Source organism: Phyllostomus hastatus, unplaced genomic scaffold (genome assembly GCF_019186645.2).
Source record: "Phyllostomus hastatus isolate PE091 unplaced genomic scaffold, TTU_PhHast_1.1 phas_contig_86, whole genome shotgun sequence".
Classification (NCBI taxonomy): domain Eukaryota; kingdom Metazoa; phylum Chordata; class Mammalia; order Chiroptera; family Phyllostomidae; genus Phyllostomus; species Phyllostomus hastatus.
Window position 1 is genome coordinate 35,187,258 of NW_025333977.1, and position 19,014 is coordinate 35,206,271.

The 19,014-nt window shown below is 43.0% G+C and overlaps 1 protein-coding gene across 3 annotated transcripts in view; it reads right to left on the reverse strand.

Moving 5' to 3' along the window:
- Nucleotides 1-19,014, reverse strand: part of MASP1 (MBL associated serine protease 1) — a 62,359-nt gene that overhangs the window by 42,486 nt on the left and 859 nt on the right. For all 3 annotated transcript variants that reach the window (XR_006787127.1, XM_045850864.1, XM_045850862.1), the window contains exon 2: nt 12,328-12,559. Coding sequence is in view for 2 of the 3 variants with exons in the window: in XM_045850864.1 (XP_045706820.1) it covers nt 12,328-12,559 (232 nt within the window). In the remaining variant the exon portion in view is untranslated. The remainder of the gene's footprint in view (nt 1-12,327; nt 12,560-19,014) is intronic.

Sequence of the window (19,014 nt, forward strand, 5' to 3'; positions counted from 1 at the left end):
TCTACTGTGGTCATCTTGTGCTTATGTCACCAAGACAAGGAGATAATGGGTGGGTATAAGTGGATGAATGAGGGGAGAGAGAGGAATTCCTTGGTATGGAGTTCATGAAGACTTTTGGGGGTAGGAAGAGTTGAGAGAGAGACAGCTAGAGAGAGAGATCAGTGGGGGAAGGATTGAACATTTAAGAATGTAATAAGAACATCTCTCCCTTATTTTTTGTTTGTTTTTCAAGAGAGTGACTTTAATTGTGCATTACTTTCAATATTTTACATTTCCTGTTTTTTGCATGTTACTCCTTACTGAGACCAAATCATATGGGACAGCATTTTTATATGAGCTGAACATGAGTCTTCACCAGTTATTAGATATCTGGGAAATAAATTCTCTTTGTAGGTTTAATTGTATTCCTCAAAAAGATATCTTCAAGTCCTCACCCTTGGACTGGACTTGACCTTATATGGAAATAGATCTTCACCTATGTAATTAAGATGATAACATACTGGATTCTCTTGGATCCCATTCCAGTGACTCCTGTCCTTATAAGAAGAAGGAAACCTGAACATAAAGACACACACAGAGGAAAGTATAAAGACAGAGGCAGAGACTGGAGATGTGCTGCATACCTAGGGATGCCAAGGAGATGCCAAGGAGTGCCAAAGCTGGAAGGGGCAAGGAAGGATTCTTCCCTAGAGGCTTCAGTGGAAGTAGAGTCCTGCAAACACATTGATTTCAGAATTCTGTCCTCCAAAACTATGAGAGAGTAAACTTACATTGTTATAAGCCACTTGGTTTATGGTAGTTTGTTACACCAGCCCAAGGAAACTAATATAGTTTCAATACAGGTTTTCTGGTCTGTAAAATAGTGAAAGTAAGAGTATTCATATCACAGGAATGTGTAAACACAACATGAGTTGATATATGTGAAACATTTAGAAAGGTACTTGAAATATAGTCAGCACTCAGTAAATTAGTGAGAACAGGACTGCTGGATCAAGCCAACTGAAATGATCGCTTTCTGAACTTGCAGCTGTCCCAGTAGGATGTGGGTAATTTCATGCATCTAAAGAATTAAGAGACTGGAACTGGCCCTGGATATATCTTTTTGTTTCCAGGTTCTACTCCATTCCTGACCTCACTGAAGCCATAAGCACCGACTTCCCTTTTTATGAGACTCCCAGGTCCCAATCTGATGGAGCAGAAAGGGAACCCAGAGATCCCTCTCAGCCCAGCATCCTTATTTGGCAGGTGGCCTCTTAGGTCCCTTTGACTCTCTGTACTTTACAAGCATCCTCACAGTCCTGAGAGGTGGGTGACACAGTAAGGATCTTACCCTTATTTCAAGAGAGAGGACGAGAGTAATGCGAGGGATCTCGAAAAGCTTCCACCCACAAGAAAACAGTATTAAGTCCAGGAATCTCTTCACTTTCTTGTGAAGAGTTTTGCTAGATGCGTGAATTTAGGCCAACGACTCAGTGACAGCCCTGGGCCCAGGACTCCTGACTCACACGTGAGTGTTCAGTGCTCCTGAGGTCACTCTCACTGTAAGCCTGCCATTTCCAGGGACTGCGCTCGTGGTTAACAGCCCAATTTGGCTATTTTACCCAATTCAAATTACAGGCAAAGATGATGAAAAGGAGCAAATTAAAGGTACTGGATGCCAGACGGGAACCTGGGACTAGAAGAAAAGAAGACGTGTGTGCATGTGTGTATGTGTTTTCTATATCAGAAGCTCTTGAAAGCCATGTAAGTAAAAAAAAAAAGTCTAAGATCCAAGGTGGCCTTGGTTGATGCTTCTTAAGTTCTGGCCCAAGTCATTCAGCCATAAAAACAATGAAAATAATAACGACAATAGTTGTATTGGGTTGGCAAAAAGTCTGTTTAGTTTTCTTTGTAAAATAAAAAACACATTTTTTATTTTCACCAATAACTTGATTTGGATATTTTGAGTATGTCAACCATCTCCTGCTATTGGCTTCTAGTGGGTAGAGGCCAGGGGTGCTGCTAAACATCTTGCAATGCACAAGACAGCCTCACAGCAAAGGACTATTTAGCCAAAATGTCAGTAGTACAAGAGACTTTGCAAACTACTTTTGACATATTCCATCAGTCATAGCACCTTCTCCATATACTGCACAAATCTTTTTTGTATGTTTCAGTTGTGATTTACCTTTCTTAAAGTAATAAAGCATAATATGCCCCAAGTGTTGCATATTTTCTTCCATCTTCAATGTTAAAATGGCTGCACAAAAATTCACCAATTTTGGTAAGTTTTTTTTTAACACACGCTGATATGATAGCTGTCACAATACAATCTAACGAAATTGTTTCAAACAAAGTTAAAGACACCTAAGCACTACTAGAGCCATCGTACAGAAAAACAAACATTTTGGCCAGCCCATTGGTAGTAATAGGCCCCTGTTCTGTGTGAAGCTTTCCACTTAGCAGGATATTTTCACATTTGTATGATGGCAGTCTTGTAATGAATGTACTTCAGGTAGTTGTGATTCTGGGACCAGAGAGGTGACATGAGTCCCCAAGGCCACATGTCCTAGGAGTGGTAGACCTGAGACAAACTCCAGATGTCCTGTCTTCCAGGCCTCATCAGTCACTGATATCAGACAACCACAGAATGTTGGATATAGAAAAGACATTAAAGGCTATCAAGGCCAACTCTTTCCTTTCTTAGGTGGGGAAGCTGAGGCTCAGAGAAGTGAAGCAAACTGGTTCAAAGTCACAGAGCCAGATAACAGCAGACCAGGATCAGGGCCAAGGTACACTGACCATCCCAGTCCAGTGTTCTTATTTATTTGTTAGCCAGAGTAAACACCTGCAGTGGGGAACCCCTAAGAAGGTACTGTGCACAGGCACATGCTGACAACATTAATGCTCTGGGGGTCTGAGACACAGCTCCCTCCCGAGTCCTTGGAGTCCGAGATGCCCACTACTATAGCAAGGATTGCCGATTCGAAGGGAGGGCTCTGGCCAGAAAAGAGCATGGTCTCCAGGCAGCATGTACAGGGAGAGGAAAGAGCTGCCTGGGGAGGAGTCGCTGGGAGCCTGGGAAGCAGGCTTCCTCCAGGTGGGAAGCTGGCAGTACCCACCATCTCAGCATCTCTGCGGGAGCAGGGTTGGAGGTGGAGTGCGGGGGTGAGGGGGGTGGGGGGGAGGAGTCTGGGAATGAGGCTGGGAAAGTGGACCAGGAAGAATTCGTATCCTTGTGGGCCTGTGAATGGTTCAGACTCCCCACCTGACCCCTTGGTGACTTCAGGCCCATTCACATGCAAATTTCCTCAGGGACTGGAAGCTGAGCCCCAAACAGTGGGAGACAGGAAAATTGCTGGAGGACAGCGGAAAAACAAAGCCTTGCTGTCTCCTTCCACAGCGGAGGCAGCCAGGCTCCAGGTATGTCACAGTCTGGACTGGAGTGAAAGTCCTGATGAAGTAAGTGCCTAGTGGAGAGAAGGGACCCGCCAGGTGCCGGTGTCAGCCAGCAGTTTCCAGGAATGTGTGAGTTAGTGTGTCCCTCTGCTACCTCCCAGGACCCTGCCTCACCCTAGCCCAAGTGTACCTCCTCAAATTTTCCCATGGGAATCCTCCCAGAGAGCTTCAACAGGGACCGAACAACCTGGGTTCTGGTCGCTGCTGAGCCACTCCTGTGTCGTGTGTCACTTTAACCTCCCCAGGCAGCGGTGCACTGGAACTGGCTGGCATCAGCTTCCAGGAACCCACTGCCAACCTTTCAGGGCTTTCTGTGACCCTGTTGTTAAATACAGCCTTCATCAAAAACTAAGCTCCATAAACTTACATATACATAATATATATTAAAAACAAATTATACAAAAACTCATCACCTCCTAACTATTTTAGCATTCTATTATTATCTCTGCTCTTGAGATGGCAGTGCCTGGTCTATTGAGTGCTGAGCGGTGTGCCCTTCTTCCCACCTTCCCAGCCCCGTCCCCCTCCACCGCCCCATCCAGATCCAGTTGTTAATCACTGACAAGCACACAATTGTGTTCAGGCTGAGTTTTCATAAACATACACCGTGGACATGAATTCATTCCTCTCTAAGAGTCAAGAGGTCAAACGAAAGAAACATTGGCGTGAAAACAGCATGTAGCATCTGTCACTGCCTGTCAGCATTTGGCCGGGACCCTGTTTCCCAGCCCGCCTGATGGTCAGACCCTGCACCACTGCTCCCCACCACACCTCTCTCTCTTCCTTGCCCTCCTGCTCCAGCCACACCGCCACCCCTGCTGTTGTTCAAACGGGGCACTTGGCCACCTTGGGGCCTCTGCCCCAGCTGTTCTCTCTGGTAGAAATGCTTTTCTCCAGAAAGTCACACATCTTTGCTCAGAAGCCACCTTCTCAATGAGGACCACCGTGACCAATGTATCTCAGTCATAACCCCCACCCCAACTCAAGGGGCTCCTCTTTACCCTGCTTTATTTCATTTATTTTCCTATCATCTTATGACTCACTATATAATTTACTTACGAGTTACGTTTAATGTTCATTGTCCCCCAGTGCAATGTAACTACCCTACGGGCAGGGGTGTTTTTTTTTCTGTTTTAATTAGTGTTATACCCCAAGCTCTGATAAATAGGCATTCAATAAATAAATTTGTTGAGTGAATGAATACCTTCTATTCCCTAACTTTTTCCTCTATGAATAAGTGCACCAGAGTAAATCCAGGTTCTGTTTGGTGTGTCTGAGGGGCATCTGAGAGCAGCCTGTGCACCCACAAGCACACAGACTTGCATGCCAGGTGCATCTACACCGCCAAGCGCTCCCACCTCACACCCCCCACACTTGAGCACGTTCTCTGCCCCAGCACTGTGACCTTCCTTCTGTTTTTCATCACGCCATAGCCTGTGCTGTTTGCACTTCCTGCGTAAAATAAACTTTTTCTCCCCACACTTTTCTGAAGTTCATTTTCACTTCTTGATTCTTTTGAATCAGCTAGAATTGGTGTTTGGGACCTGCCATCACCCGAGTGAAAGAATTCCCCCAGGGAAATACAATTAACATTCATGAGAAACATTTACCCATTTCTCTTTTCTTTCAGGGTTCAAGGTCTCCTGTCCACCCCCATAGAATTAGCAGAACTACTGCAGTAGATGGGGTCAGCCACAGCCTGAAGGTCGAGGGCATGTGCTGAGCAAACACAGAGCTCTGCACAGAAATCAGGGGTGGGGTCAGAGGACTCAGTGTAGAGCGGGAACTCAGCTCTCAGTCACACAGCAGGATGCAGATGGACCAATGAGGCCTGGGGCAGAGGCGGTGGCCTGGGAGATGCAGACCATTTAGGACTGGAAGGGCTTGCAGAGGCCAGCCAGTTCAGTGTTCTCACTGAGCAGGTAGGGAAGCTGAGGACCAAAGCAGCAAGGTGACTTGCCCAATTTATCAGCAGAAGTCAGTGGCTAATTTCTAGATTATAATCCTTTCCTTTATGCTCACTGCAAGGAGACATGCCTTTTTCTGTTCTGCCCCAAGACTGTGCTCACTGCTGGGAAATAAAACACAGACATGGGCCCTGAACTCCTGAGGCTGATAGTCTGGTAGAATAACCTTGAGTTCACCATGGGAATTTGTGGACCACAAACAGATAAATCTGGCATTTCCCATCCTTCATAGCTCAGACTCCATTTCCATCTTTTTTTGTAAAATATTTTTTCTCTCAAAATCAGAATAAAAGAATTCTTTAACAAAATCTAGACAATAGAGGACACTCACAGTCCTTCTGTTTTACTAAATTTTACTAAATTACTCTCAAAGGCAGTATCACCTTGGAAAAAATGCGTAGCCAGGAAGCATATCAAGGTCTCTTCCATGATAAAAACTTGTTCTGAGAAGGGCCAAGTGAAGATAAATATCATGACTTGGGAGTAAGAAGACCAGGAACTGAGACCTGGATTTCTGTGGAGACTGGGATAAATCCATTTTAAGTTTTTCTATGATCAGTTTTCTTTTCTTTAAATTAAGTATAATAATCCCTGCTCTTCCTGTTCCATGAGAATGAAGCAGTAGATAAGAAACTGACACAAGGTTGTGCTACTATAAGGTAACACACAGGAGAAATAACCTCCTGAATTTGGGCAGCCCTTTCAAAGTACCTTTCTATAAACTGCCTGACAAGAGCAAGGTCATGGATAGTCAGTTGGTAGTAGAGTCAGAGTAGATGAGAAAACTGACATTTACTGAGCATCCAGTGATACCAGCAGGCACTCCATTATTCACACCGTTGCCATCATTACCACTATAATAGTATTTATGGAGCTAATCACACATGTCTTGGACATATATCATTAAAGCATTTATCTCATTTGGCATTCACAAGAAGCCCATGAGATAAGCCTTATTATTATCCCATTTTACTCTAAGACATGGAGGCAGGACCTGAACCCAGGTCTGACTGGCTTCAGAGCCTGACTTGTGAACCATTGAGCATGACTGCCTTTTGCAGTGCTCATTCCCCTTATTGCCAGTATCTAATTCAAACCCTCCCACAACCTTTGAGAAAAGCACTGTATCATTATAAACTCTTTTTTTTTCTGCACTGATGACAAAACCAATGCTTAGGGAAATCGAGAAGCTTATATAATTTCACTATTGAATTCCTAGTTACCCCTCAAGACTTTTCTCAAACATTAACTATTTCCAAAGCCTTTCCTGAACACCCAGAAATGACCACTCCCCAACTTATATACTACCTCATACCCCTTGTGTTAATTACCCAGCTTAAATTCATTAATTATGTATGTGTCTTATAAAACACTACAACAGTGTGAATTCCTTGAGGACAGGTATTAGTTTGCATCTTCATGGGCCCTGTCTTTGGTGCAGTGTCCAGTTTATGGTAGGTTTTAAATAGCATCCTTGTACTTCACTGCATTGATGGTGTGGAGACAGGGAAAGATTTTGAGAGTGGCACAGTCAAAGCAATAGTTTTCCTTTGGACACATATAGAGGGTGGACTGGTTGGGGAAAGACTGATCATTGGTAGACATTTAGGAGTCTATTGCAACAGACTGGGTGAGACGAATAATAATTGCAACTATGGTGCTGACAGTGGAAAGAATAGAAGAAATGTTGAATACACTGAAGATACAGAGATAACAGAAGACAGTGGTGTTACATCATGAGCATTTAACAGATGCCACCTGAGCTATATGAACTCAGTGAGTAAAAGAGAGAAGAGAATAAAAACAGAATGCAGGTGTTTATTGTCTCCCTTTCCAGTGAACAGATGTCATGGAGTAAACTTGGTAGTAGGATGTATGCATATGCTGTCCCTCGGTGGTTCTGGATTCTAAAAACATGCTTCAGCAACTACAGCTCCAGGGCTCCTGTCTAAGCACAAGTAGACCACTTCATTTGATGCTCAACCAAAGGAACTGTAATTTGTCACATTTCTGAGAAGTCCCTTCTGGGCGTATTAAAAGTTAGTGTCCTACTATATTTAAGAGATTGAGTAAATTTGACTATAGACAATATTTGCTTTCCATTATTCTTATATTACATTACACTTAAAAAACCTAAGTATCCACAAAATGGGACTCCACTGTCATTTAATTTTTAAAGAAAAAGACTGAGAATCTTGAGATACCAATTTTGGTGCCAGTGTGACCTTGGCCAATGCGATGTGCTTCTCTAGGTTTTGATCATAATGATGATAGAGTGGAACTATGATTTTTGTTGTCTTAGAAGCATATATATCAGGGCTAGACTGGCCTTAGAGACCATCTTGTTCAACTCCCTGTGTTTGAGAGAGGAGGAAACAGAGTCCTCTCTAGAAGTAGTCACCTGCCCACGGTTTACGTACTTAGTAGAGAACGGCCACAAGAATGCAGGCCTACTGACTCCCTGGCCAGCATTTGTGCTCTGCCCCTCGCCTGCAGCGTTAACCAGCTATGATTTGTATGCTTCATCTGTGCACTACAGGAACCAACACACTGCAGACATATTCTAAGGAATCAGAAGCTGTTATGCAGATGTGCAAGCACCTTAAAGACCAAGGACTGAGGGAAATCAGGGAAATCAGAGAGAGGAAGTTTCATAAAATGAGAGCATCTGGGCCACAGCCTTGGGGTCCTGCTCTTCTCTAAGCTACTGCTGTGCATGTCAGCGGTGTGGTCATCTGTACCCAGATGGGCCAAGGTGGGAAGGGCAGTCCGTGGGCTTGGGCTGGGCTAGGTTCCTGTGAACTAGAGCATTCTTTAAACCCACTTTAAAGCTGCCAAGTGAATCAAGTCACAGAATGAGCCTCAAAACAGGGGATATTATCCCATCAAATCAGTGATATCTGAAACTGCCTGGAAAAGGACAGCAGTGGCATAATGTGTTTACATATTTTCTTTAAATAGCCTGTCACTAAAGCGCCCCCAGCAGACTGCAGGCTCTTAGTGGAGGGCTTACAGTCACGGGACTCTGGAAAGTGGCTGTCGTAACATACTATTGCTAGTTTCTGGCATTACCCTAACTAGGAGAATGAGAGTTTGGTGGGGTCATCTGGAAAGTTCTGGCAAGGAGGACTGGGATTAGAATTCTGGAATTCAAGGGACTTTAAGAATCATCCCATCTCTCCCCCCCTCATGGAACAGATGAAAAACCAGAATTTGGAGAGAAGTGTTGACTCACCCAGGCATGCTGTAGCATTCTCACATGTAATGCAGTTGGGAAAAGGGAAGAGCTTCCCTCTCATTTGTAGCAGGAAAGATACATATTCTGGGGGTGAAGTGTGGGGGGACATCAGAAAAAATGAGCAAGTTTCAACTGTATGTGGAAGGCTCTGGGTTTGGCAGTCCAGAAGCCAGAGTGCTAGTCTTGTTCCTGAAAATGACCTTGTCTCCTTTTCTGTCCAACGGGAACTTAAGCAACAGTCAAGCTGTAATTCCTGAAAGGTGTGACCCTCAGGGTGACCAGGAGCATGAGTGAGCAGAGTGAGCTTCAGAGCCCCTGGGGAGATAATATTTGAAAAACAACAATAACAAGCAGCAACGTGGGACTAGAGGAGTCTCCAGAGGGCCCCAGCAGTTTGCCATTCTGTGAGTTCTCGACTCTAGGAAGGGGACTCTGCTGAGCATGGGGCATGTGTGGCCAAGGACACAGGGCCCACCTCCATGTGAGCTCCACTTGTCAACTGGCCAGAGCACAGTGTCCTGCAAAGGAAGGCCCTCTCAGGCCCCATGGTTGCTGCAGCCCCTGTAGGGAGGCCAATGCTGATGCTGGGATGGCATCTAGAAGGCAGTCAGCTGGGCAAGCACAAGCAGAGAAATGCATCTTGCCCTCCCAGCCCAGTATGTTAATCCCTTCCTCCAAAGATTTTGGAAAAATGTATCAGGATCAGAGAGACAAGGACGTAGGGCACTTTAGATAGGCAACTCAGTCTTTGCATTGCTGGTGGCTCTTTTGGTTACAAGTCTAATTTTGGAGCAGAGAAAGTGCTACAAGATTTTCTTGCCCACTCCCAATCATTGGGGAATTAATGGCAGACATGCGACTAAACCAGGCATTTTCTGAAACCCAGGCAAAAACCCAAGACCATGCTCCCTGTCCAGAAGATCTAGTTCCATCTCCTTGGGCTTTCATGAAGGTGTTTCACCTCTGTGGTTAGAAACCATCAATCAATTTCAAAAATAGTCTCCAGTCAGAAAGGCCAAGCTTTGGGTAGAAATATATTCCAGTGTCCTTAATTCAGTGTCAGAAAAGTTCTTCAGGTTCTGTTGTTGCCCTTGAAAAGTACCTTGTCATTTTTTCCACTACCAAATGCAGCTGATGTCAGCTCCTTAATCTGCTTTGCCAGGAGGCTGCATTTATTTGGGGCAAAGGAATAAGTTAAATCCTCTACTGTGTATTTATCATCTTGATAAAGGCGACCTAACAAAGTCAAACCCGGCATCTGTCTGAATAAGAAGAAAACCTGTGAGAAATGATTTCTCAGTGCAAATGAAATGATAGTTCTAGGGGTGGAGAGGGAGGAATAACAAAAATAAGCCATTGTTACAGTTAAAGAAAAAAAATCTGTAATTTTCATGGTCATGAGGCTGCAGCTACCAGTAAAAGCAAATGTTTTCACTGACACAGTTTCTAGATGGTTGACATGTTTGAAAGTAGGGGGAGGGGAAGCAGTTAGAAAGTTCACATCTGGCCTTGTCTAAATCTGTGGAATGTACTATCTTATTAAACCAATGTTTGGTCATTTTCCTGCTGGTTAAGCCTACTTTCCAACCCAAATATTTAAGAATGTCTTGGTTTTATGACCAACTTTAGTTGGGGAAATGGGCTGGGGGATTCTGCCAACCTAGTGCCCCCCAGCTATAATCTTTCTTCTCTTGGAGTTTGGTTCTGGCAGAGGCTAGATTATTTCCTGAAAGACGTAAGTGACTTGTTTGTCAGAAATTTGAATTTGGGATGACGAACCCTGACTTGGAGAAGTGCTCCTGCCTTGTCCTTGTGACACAAGAGGTTGGCTCCACTTTTCAGTCTTTTATTGTCATCATTCTTTTCCCTCTTGTCCAATGGCTATTTTTTCTGGGCTCATCTCTCTTTGTAAGGGACCAGATCTTTTGTACCTCCAAATTCTCACAGTCCCTAGCACAGAACATTTGAAGAGGGGCAGCATCCCACAGAGCAGAAACTCTCAGATGGGGAGATTTTGTCTCTCTGGAACACTGGCAATATTTGGAGACAGTTTTGGTTGTTAGAACTGGAAGGGAAAGTGCTATGGGCATCTTGTGAGTAGAAGCCAAGAATAATGTTAAAAACCCTATAATTCTCAAAACAGCTTTCCTCAGCAAAGAATTATCTGGCTCAAAATGTCCATAGCACTGAAATTGAGAAACTTTGCCATGGAGTACCAATTTTGGAAGTTTTTGAAGTCACAGAAACCTCATTTGAAGTGAGATTTTTGATGCAGACCCAACATAAATAATAATTAACATCCAGCAATTAAAATGAGCTTATTAAGCAGGGTAGGCATTCACAGCCCTGCTTAGCAGGCCTGCCTTGCCCCTAGTGGCCCCTGTAAAGCCCTGTAGTATCCTGGGGCTCAGGGGAGCACAGCTTGTAGAGCCAATGAAGCATGGGATTGACAGTCACAAGACATGGGTTTAGACCGCAATTCACCACTTTCTAGCCCTACAACCTTAGGTGAGTTGCTTCACCTTCATGGGTTTGTTTCTTGGCCTGTTAAATGAGATAGTAGTACCCATCTCATAAGATCATTTTAGAGGTTGAATAAGATTGTAAATGTAAAAGCACCTTGCAAAATCTCTACTTTGTTGTTGATCAAACATCCTGGTTAATACAAGGGTAACTCTTGCTAGATTTCTGGATGTGGAAGAATGAGACAATGATAACAATATGCAAAGTCAACTCTGGTGTGGTTTGGTGAGCACTTCTTCCAGGAAGTCAGAGAAAGTATAGAAAGTAGGTGCTCATTTTTATGAATCAGATACAACCTTAATAAATTTGATCTCCCAAACGTACTCAAACCATATTTTTTATTCGAAAAAAAAAAAGAACTCCAACCTTTCTCAGCACCACTTTTAAAGAACAGTTTCCCACCTAGGACCTTATTTCTGGATTTTCTCTAAATCCCAGGGACTATTGTGTTGATTATTTTCTGCCAGAAAATAATCAACACAATACAACAAATAATCAACACAAATAATCAACACAAATAATCAACACAACCCTCTTCCATGTTTTTTACTAACTTCACCTCTGATAGTGACCTTCCACCCTTGCCTATACCCTTTGCTGATAAAATACAAACTCCTAAGCATCACATTCAAGGCCCTTCAGAATCTCTCCCCAATCCAACCTTCCAATCTCACCTCCGACCGTCTACCACTACATACCCTACACTTCCCAAACACTTGATCATTATTTAGGGAACTGGGCAATGCTTTCTGAGGCCTCACATTTGGGCATAATCATGGATGCATTTCAGTCTGATTAATGTTTACTCTGGGGTATCTGCCCTTTTCTGATTTTTTTTTAATTAAAGGTGTCCTTGGAGCAGAGGCTAGTGAAAACATTAAAGACTTTGAGGACAGAAAAAAAAGGGGAAGCTGTGTTTGGCTGAGTTACACTTTTCCAGCCTCAGTTTCCCTTGTGGTCCTTTCTAGGTTTATACATTCATCCTGTACCTAGCTTGCCATCCACACCTTCATTCACCATGTGTAACCTTGTGTATCTCCCTCACTGGGCTCCACAAGGGAGGGTAAACGCAGCATCATCTAATTCACCTAGGCTTCCCTAACTCCCAGCAGATTCTCCAGTAGACATCCTGGTCCAGTTAGGAAACCTCGGGGGTCTTACCTTCACATAGTCATATTCACAAAGGTAGGAGGATTCCAAGTTGAAGTGCATGAAGTAAAGCTTGATCCGAAATCCTTCTGGGACAGTGATATTCCAAGTCACTTTTGAGTCACTCGGGTAGGAGTCTGGATAGCCAGGTGACTGGATCTGGCCAAACATGTTGTTAAGTTCCACAGTGTGGGCCAAAGCCTTCCACAAGGAGAAGCACAGAGCATGATAAAGAGGGAGCCACCTGAAAGACACAAATGGATCTGCTCACACTCATGGACACAGGTACCTCACCATTTAACTGAATCAGCAGCCTGGAGACCAAGTTCTCAGCCTGTGTCTGTCACCGACCTTCTGTCACTACTTTTCCCCCATAGGCCACGCATGCCCGGTCTAAAACCCAGGAAGGTGGTAACTCCGTGATTCCTAAGGTTTCTTACCGTTGTGATCTTTTCAAGATTTGATTATAGTGTTAAAGTTTCCTAGCAAGTACCACATTTGGGACTCTGACACATATCATTTTTCTATTAAAAAATGTAAATTTCATAATTAGGTGAAAGTTATCATTTCTTCAACTCAGCTTCATTTAAGACTCATAAATTCTTCCATTTTCTAAAAAGTAAGTAATAGTAACATAGTAATATTGGGATGAGATTTATACTCAATGGTGGGAACTGTAGTACCTTAAACAAAGTTAACAAAATTAATCAAGGTATGCAAAAAAAATTTTTTCAACAAGAGAGGTATTTTCTGACCAGACAGAAACTTTGCTGGCTTTTAGAACACTGCCAGGAAAGCCCTGGGAACAGGCGGCAAAGAATCTTTGCAACTGCTGGTCCCAGTGCCACGTGCCATAGCACTCAGGGCCAGGGCTTAGGCTTAAACATTTGATGGAAAATGTCGCTGGGCTCTTGGCTGTCCCCAGGCAAAATTTGTGTTTCTCGAAGTTCCTGGAAGTTTCTGAGAACTGGTCTGAATTCCTGCCACTGAGGAGACATATCATAGTGACTTATGATGACGGAGTTTTTAGTTGTCCAGAGAATTCTTATTGAGGGCCTCTCTCAGCACATCCCCTGTCTGGGGACTTAGCTGCTGCCGTGCAGGGTTCTGGTCTTTTCATAGGAATCATAGGACTGAAGAGCTCTACTGTCTAATACACCAGCCAGTAGACACATGGAACTATTTAAACCTAAATTTAGATGAACAAAAATGAAAGGCAGCTACACATTCATCTCTGTTTCATTAGCCACATCTCAAATTCTCAGTAGCCACATGTGGCTAACAGTTGCACATTGGATGGCACAGACCTAGAGTATTTTTATCATCTTGGAAAATTCTTTTGAAATAATGTGACTAGGCTGTCTGACTCACCTGGGACATCCCTGGTGATCTGGGATTCCATTGATCTGGTATAATCATTAATAGCACCTTCTTTCATTCTAATCATGTCTTGACTAGAAAATATAACTTAATAATGAAGATGAACTTGGCCACCAACTCCACACAGGCCCCCTGAGCCACCAGTCTTTGCCAGGACTTCCCTGAGACACAAAACATTTTGTCTTGATGAAAAAGTTGGAAGTGTCAGCAAAGCCCCTGTCATTTTTCCTGATTCTTCTCTGCTTGTCAAATCTAACAGTATTAGTAATAGAAAGAAAAATCTAAGTGAAGGAATTATCCATTCTCCCAAAATGTAGGATTTATTTGTGAGCAGTTTCAGTTTTGTTTTTGATTTCCTTTTGCCTCAAATAGTTTAGATGGACCCCTTTGCCCTGAAAGATGCCCATGGGTCACGGAAGAAGGGGACAGACACAACTGTGGCTCTTCTTCTGAGCTCCCAGGCACAGTGTCGATTCCAGGACAGCTTAGCTCATGGCCACCGGCCACCAGCGCCATCTTTCACAGGCCTTCACTACTGTCTTACCCAGCAGAGGGCATATGAGTTTTTTTCTTTTTTAAATTTAATCATTTTTAATTAATAAAGATTAAGTAGCCCTGACCTGTGTGGCTGAGTTGGTTGGGCATCAGCCTGCAAAGTGAAAGGTGGCTAGTTTGATTCCTGGTCAGGACACATGGCCAGTTTTCAGGTTCAGCCCCTGGTTGGGGCGTGCATGAAAGACAACAGATAAATGTTTCTCTCCCTTTCTTTCTCCCTCCATTCCTCCTTCTCTAAAAATAAATAAATAAAATCCTTTTTTTTTAAAAAAAAAGAGTAAAGCAAGTTTTTTTTTCTCTCTTGGTGTATGTTCTTATAAAAGGATCAAAATCCTATCATTTGTCTCTAGTTGTAGGAATCAAAGACAATGGACTATTACAAGAGTTGCATAAGGGATGAGGAAAACTCAGTAAAATGTACAGAACACACCTAAAGTGGCTGATGCAATAAAGAGACAGAACATCCAAGGCTGGTCAAAGCCCTAATGGTCAATGCACACCACACCAGGGATCTAACAGACTGACCTCCTTTCTCTTGCAGCAAGACCTAAGAACCTTGAACTCAAACATCACAAACCTGGCTCATCAACTTCTCCTGTAAGTCCTATGTATTCTGCCATCCATGGTCAATTAATTTAAATGTTCTACTGTGGACTAGTGCTACTGCAACCTCAGTGATTTCCCTGCCCCCACTTATTACCATTCACCAATCTTCCACCAAAGTTGATTTTCTAAAACACAGATGTGACCATGCTGCTCCACTGTACCTATAGGGTAAAACATTTGCTCCCCGGATGGCTGATGAGCCCTTTTTGATCTAGTGCTCATCTGCCTGACTAGCGTCATCTTGGTGCCAGCCATGCTCTGGCATGTCATTCTGGCAGCATGCCATGCCCATCCATGCCTGTGTCCCATTGCACATGCCAATCATTCCTCACTTGATTGTCTTATTTGTCCCACCATTGAGCTCAAAGCTTCCCAGGCTATGGAGTATCTTTCACTCTATAGCTCTTGGTAGTATATGCTTCCACTAGAGCATGTATCAAACTACACTGCTTTAGAGACACAGCCCCTGAAATTAGATGTATTCGGGTTCAAATCCCAATTCTACTACTTACAGGCCATGAAATCTTGGGTAACTAGTCTCTCTGAGCTCCAGTTTCCTCATATGTGAAATGGGGAGTATAATTTCTAATTATAGGACTCACATCACCATTCAAGATTTTGTATATATAACTATATATGGTACAGCCTGACATAGATGATGACTTAATGACTAAGTCGATGGATGAATGAATGAATGAGTGAATGAAAGGGGGGGGCACAGTCTTACATAACCAAAAAAGTCAATGCTGGGAAATGATATGAGCATTTTAGGATTAATAGTTACATCTTTGCTAATCAGGAAGCTGTCCTCAACCTTCTGTACCAAGTATACAGATACATATACATGAATTTTTGAGTGTGTAAACACAAGATAGCTATATATATGTATATATATACATATATATTATCTAGTTTCTCATATAGTATTTACATAAAAGTTAATAGGTAAGTACAAAAGTACCTAGAGAGATATCAGTAGGGTGTTAACAATGGTTATCACCGAAAGGGGAATATGAATATTTTTAAGTTTATTTTTGTGTATACAAAATATTAAAATCTGTTTAGAAGGACCTGCACTATTTTTTCAATAAAAAGAAAACAATAAAGTTATTTAAATTTTTTCCGAGTCCTCTACAATAGCAACATGTGAGATGCAACTAAAGAAACAAAATGTTTTAATCCAATTGCCAGGGTCAATATTTTTTAAAGCACTCTGTTGGAGGAAGGGCCTGAGAGGCAGAGAGAAGGCAATGGGCATGAGTCCAAGTACTCTGTGGATTTGTAGGAAAGCTGAGTCTTGAAACTCTCACTTTCAGGGCCCAGGCAGCCCCACTTTCAAGGGAGGAATGTACCAATGTCAGTACGGGAGGGAGCTCTTGGTCAGTGCTGCCTGGGGTAGGGGGAGTGCGGGGGCAGATGGGGAGGGTGAGGGCGAGAGTGCTGGGTCCTGGGTCAGAAGAACTAGGTTCAAATCCTAGCTTTGACTTCATTTATCTGACCCATCTTGGGGAGGTCATGTAAGATTTCAATTTCTTTATCCATCGGTGATAATAATGACTTCCCACTAGGGCTGCTTCAGAGTAAAGGAGGGTTAGAAAGTACTTTGTTAACTGTCCAGCCCTGGGCAAACATTAGTTATGATTACTTTATCATGCTGCTTCCCGAAAAGCAAGGGGTAGGAGTTAGCATTGGCTCCCAAAGCGGATTTCCCTGCAATGGCAACATCCAGATTATGCAAGGATGAAAGGTCAGCTTTCTTCATGTCTGCTTTTCCAGACCACATGGAGGAAACTCTGAGCCTCCTAATGCAGGTCCGTCAAGGGCTGGCTGCTGACAGCCCTGGAGGCCCGGAACCGTGCTGTGTAGACAACTGGTTAGCGTGGGAGGAAGGCTTATGAATCTTTCTGTTCTATTTTGTTTGCATCTCAAAACAGTTGAACATATGAAACAAATATCTCCTTGCACATAATGGGCTTGAACATATGCTGCCTTGCTTTAGGGTCTGCAAATCAAAGAATGTAAGTGGCGGTTTTCATTCCCCATCACACTCTCTGAGAGTTTTTGGCTTCTTATGCACCAGGCACCGGCTGTACAATTTCTGACACCTGCTATCTATTCTCTCGCTAATCAAAAAAGTTTAGATACATTTGCTCGAAATGTCAAGAGTAGCATCTAAAGATGAGATTTCATTGGCTCCACTGTAGGAGCAGGCTATCGGGAATGCACGAAAATGCCTGCACAGATCAGTGGTTGTGCAATGTGTGGCAGTTTCTATCCTCTCCATTCAGTCCCCCCATTTCAACCTACGCTACACCCAGACTGTTTCTGAATTGAAGACTTGAAAGGGACTGTATAGATCCCTTTGACAACACCCTTACTTGACAGATGATGAAAAGGATACCCCAAGAGGTGACATGGCATACCCAATACCATATGGTGAATTAGCTTCAACAGAAGAAGGGAATAACCAAAGCTCACAGAGGAAGCTGGGTCCATGCCCATATACCCAGGCATCTGGCCAAAGCAATTAATCCTGTGAAAAATAACTAAAAAACCCGTGGCTTTATGTGAAAAAAAATTTTTTTAAGATACCAATACCAAAGCCCCTGCCCAACAGATTCTAGTTTAATTGGTCTGAAGTGTGGTCTAGTCCTTGGCACTTTAAAGCACTACAGATGATTCTAATGTGCAGCTAGGAGTGAGAGCTGCCAGTATAGAATGTTACACTCGGTTGAGAGTCTGATAGAATATAGTAGAAAAAATCCTGGACTGGGAAACCAAAGATCCAAGTTTAGGTCTGAGCCTTTCAAAAACCATCCGTGTGGCTTTGGGTAAATTGTTACCTGCTTTTATCCTCACTTTTCCGTAAATCCTTACCTTATCCAAAATCTGAAGACCAGATGAGACAGTGTCTATAAAAAAAAAGGGTTTTTTAAACTCTGAAATGCCCTTCTATGTGAGGCAAGACTCCTTGAAAACTTCTAATGGAGCACTTTTTCAATAGCACTTTTCCAATTTAACAACCGAATTCAAGTCAGCCAATATCTATTGAATGCCTAATAGAAAGCAGATTTTATGCTAGGTACCGGGCATACAAATATGAATTAGACATAGATTCTGTTCCTTAAGAAACATTCAGTCTTGGGAGGGATGGTGGACTTTTAAACAAGGAAATGTTACAAAGACAGGAAGAGATGTAGCCCCAAAGCAGAGAGACAGCACAAAGGAAGGGATGCCTACTCTGGGGATGTGGGCTAGGAGAGAGGAGGCGATGTCTGACTCAACTGGGGCAATCTGGTCCCCTGGGTAGAAAACAAGGGGAAGGGACATTTGGGGTTAAGGGAAAAGTAAACACAAAGACACAGAACTGCTAATCGGCCCTGGAGTTTGGTATGACTGAGGCGCTGGGCGGTAGGGTGGGGTTCAAGCAGTGACAGATCAATCAAATTGTCATTCCATGGAGATGGCATAAATTTCATCTCTTTTAGGAGAAAGGAAAATGAACTTAGATGGCAGATCTAAAATTATGATGGATTTAAAAAGAACAGAATGATTGAATTAATCTTAGAGACCTGATCACCCCTCTGAACCACAGGTGACCTGAGTTCAAAGGGTCCACAGTCTGAAGGTCCACACTGACCCCAGACCCAGGAAAGTTGCTAGGTGACTTTGCAAAAGAGAAACAAACAGAACCCCTTTTTCAATTGAGAAGAAAATTAATGGCAAAAGAGGTGTTTAGGGACCTAACAAACCTGAAGTGTTTTTCATTTCTTTTTTGGGTATTTTTAACAGCATTAACACTTATAAGTAGTAAAAATAATTACAGTGTTAGGGTTTTGAGACTTACAGAAGAAAACTTACAAAAAATGTCCAGTAGAAAGGATCCAGTAACTCTAAGTATAGGCTGAGGAATAGGAAATGTTGAAGAGCATAAAAACAATTAGAATTTAAAGTCCTAGGTTCAGAACTCCAAACGCTTCTTTAAAAAAAAAAAAGTGGTATCCCTTTAAGAGCCATTTGGTTCAATTGGTAGCCTAATTCATGCCACCAGCCACCTCTGATTTCAGTAAGGAATTTAGAAATTCATAGGAAACTATAAAATGGGGACAGGGTTTTAGTTTTTCAAATTGAGGCTTTAACTGGCCAAGTCCTGCAGGT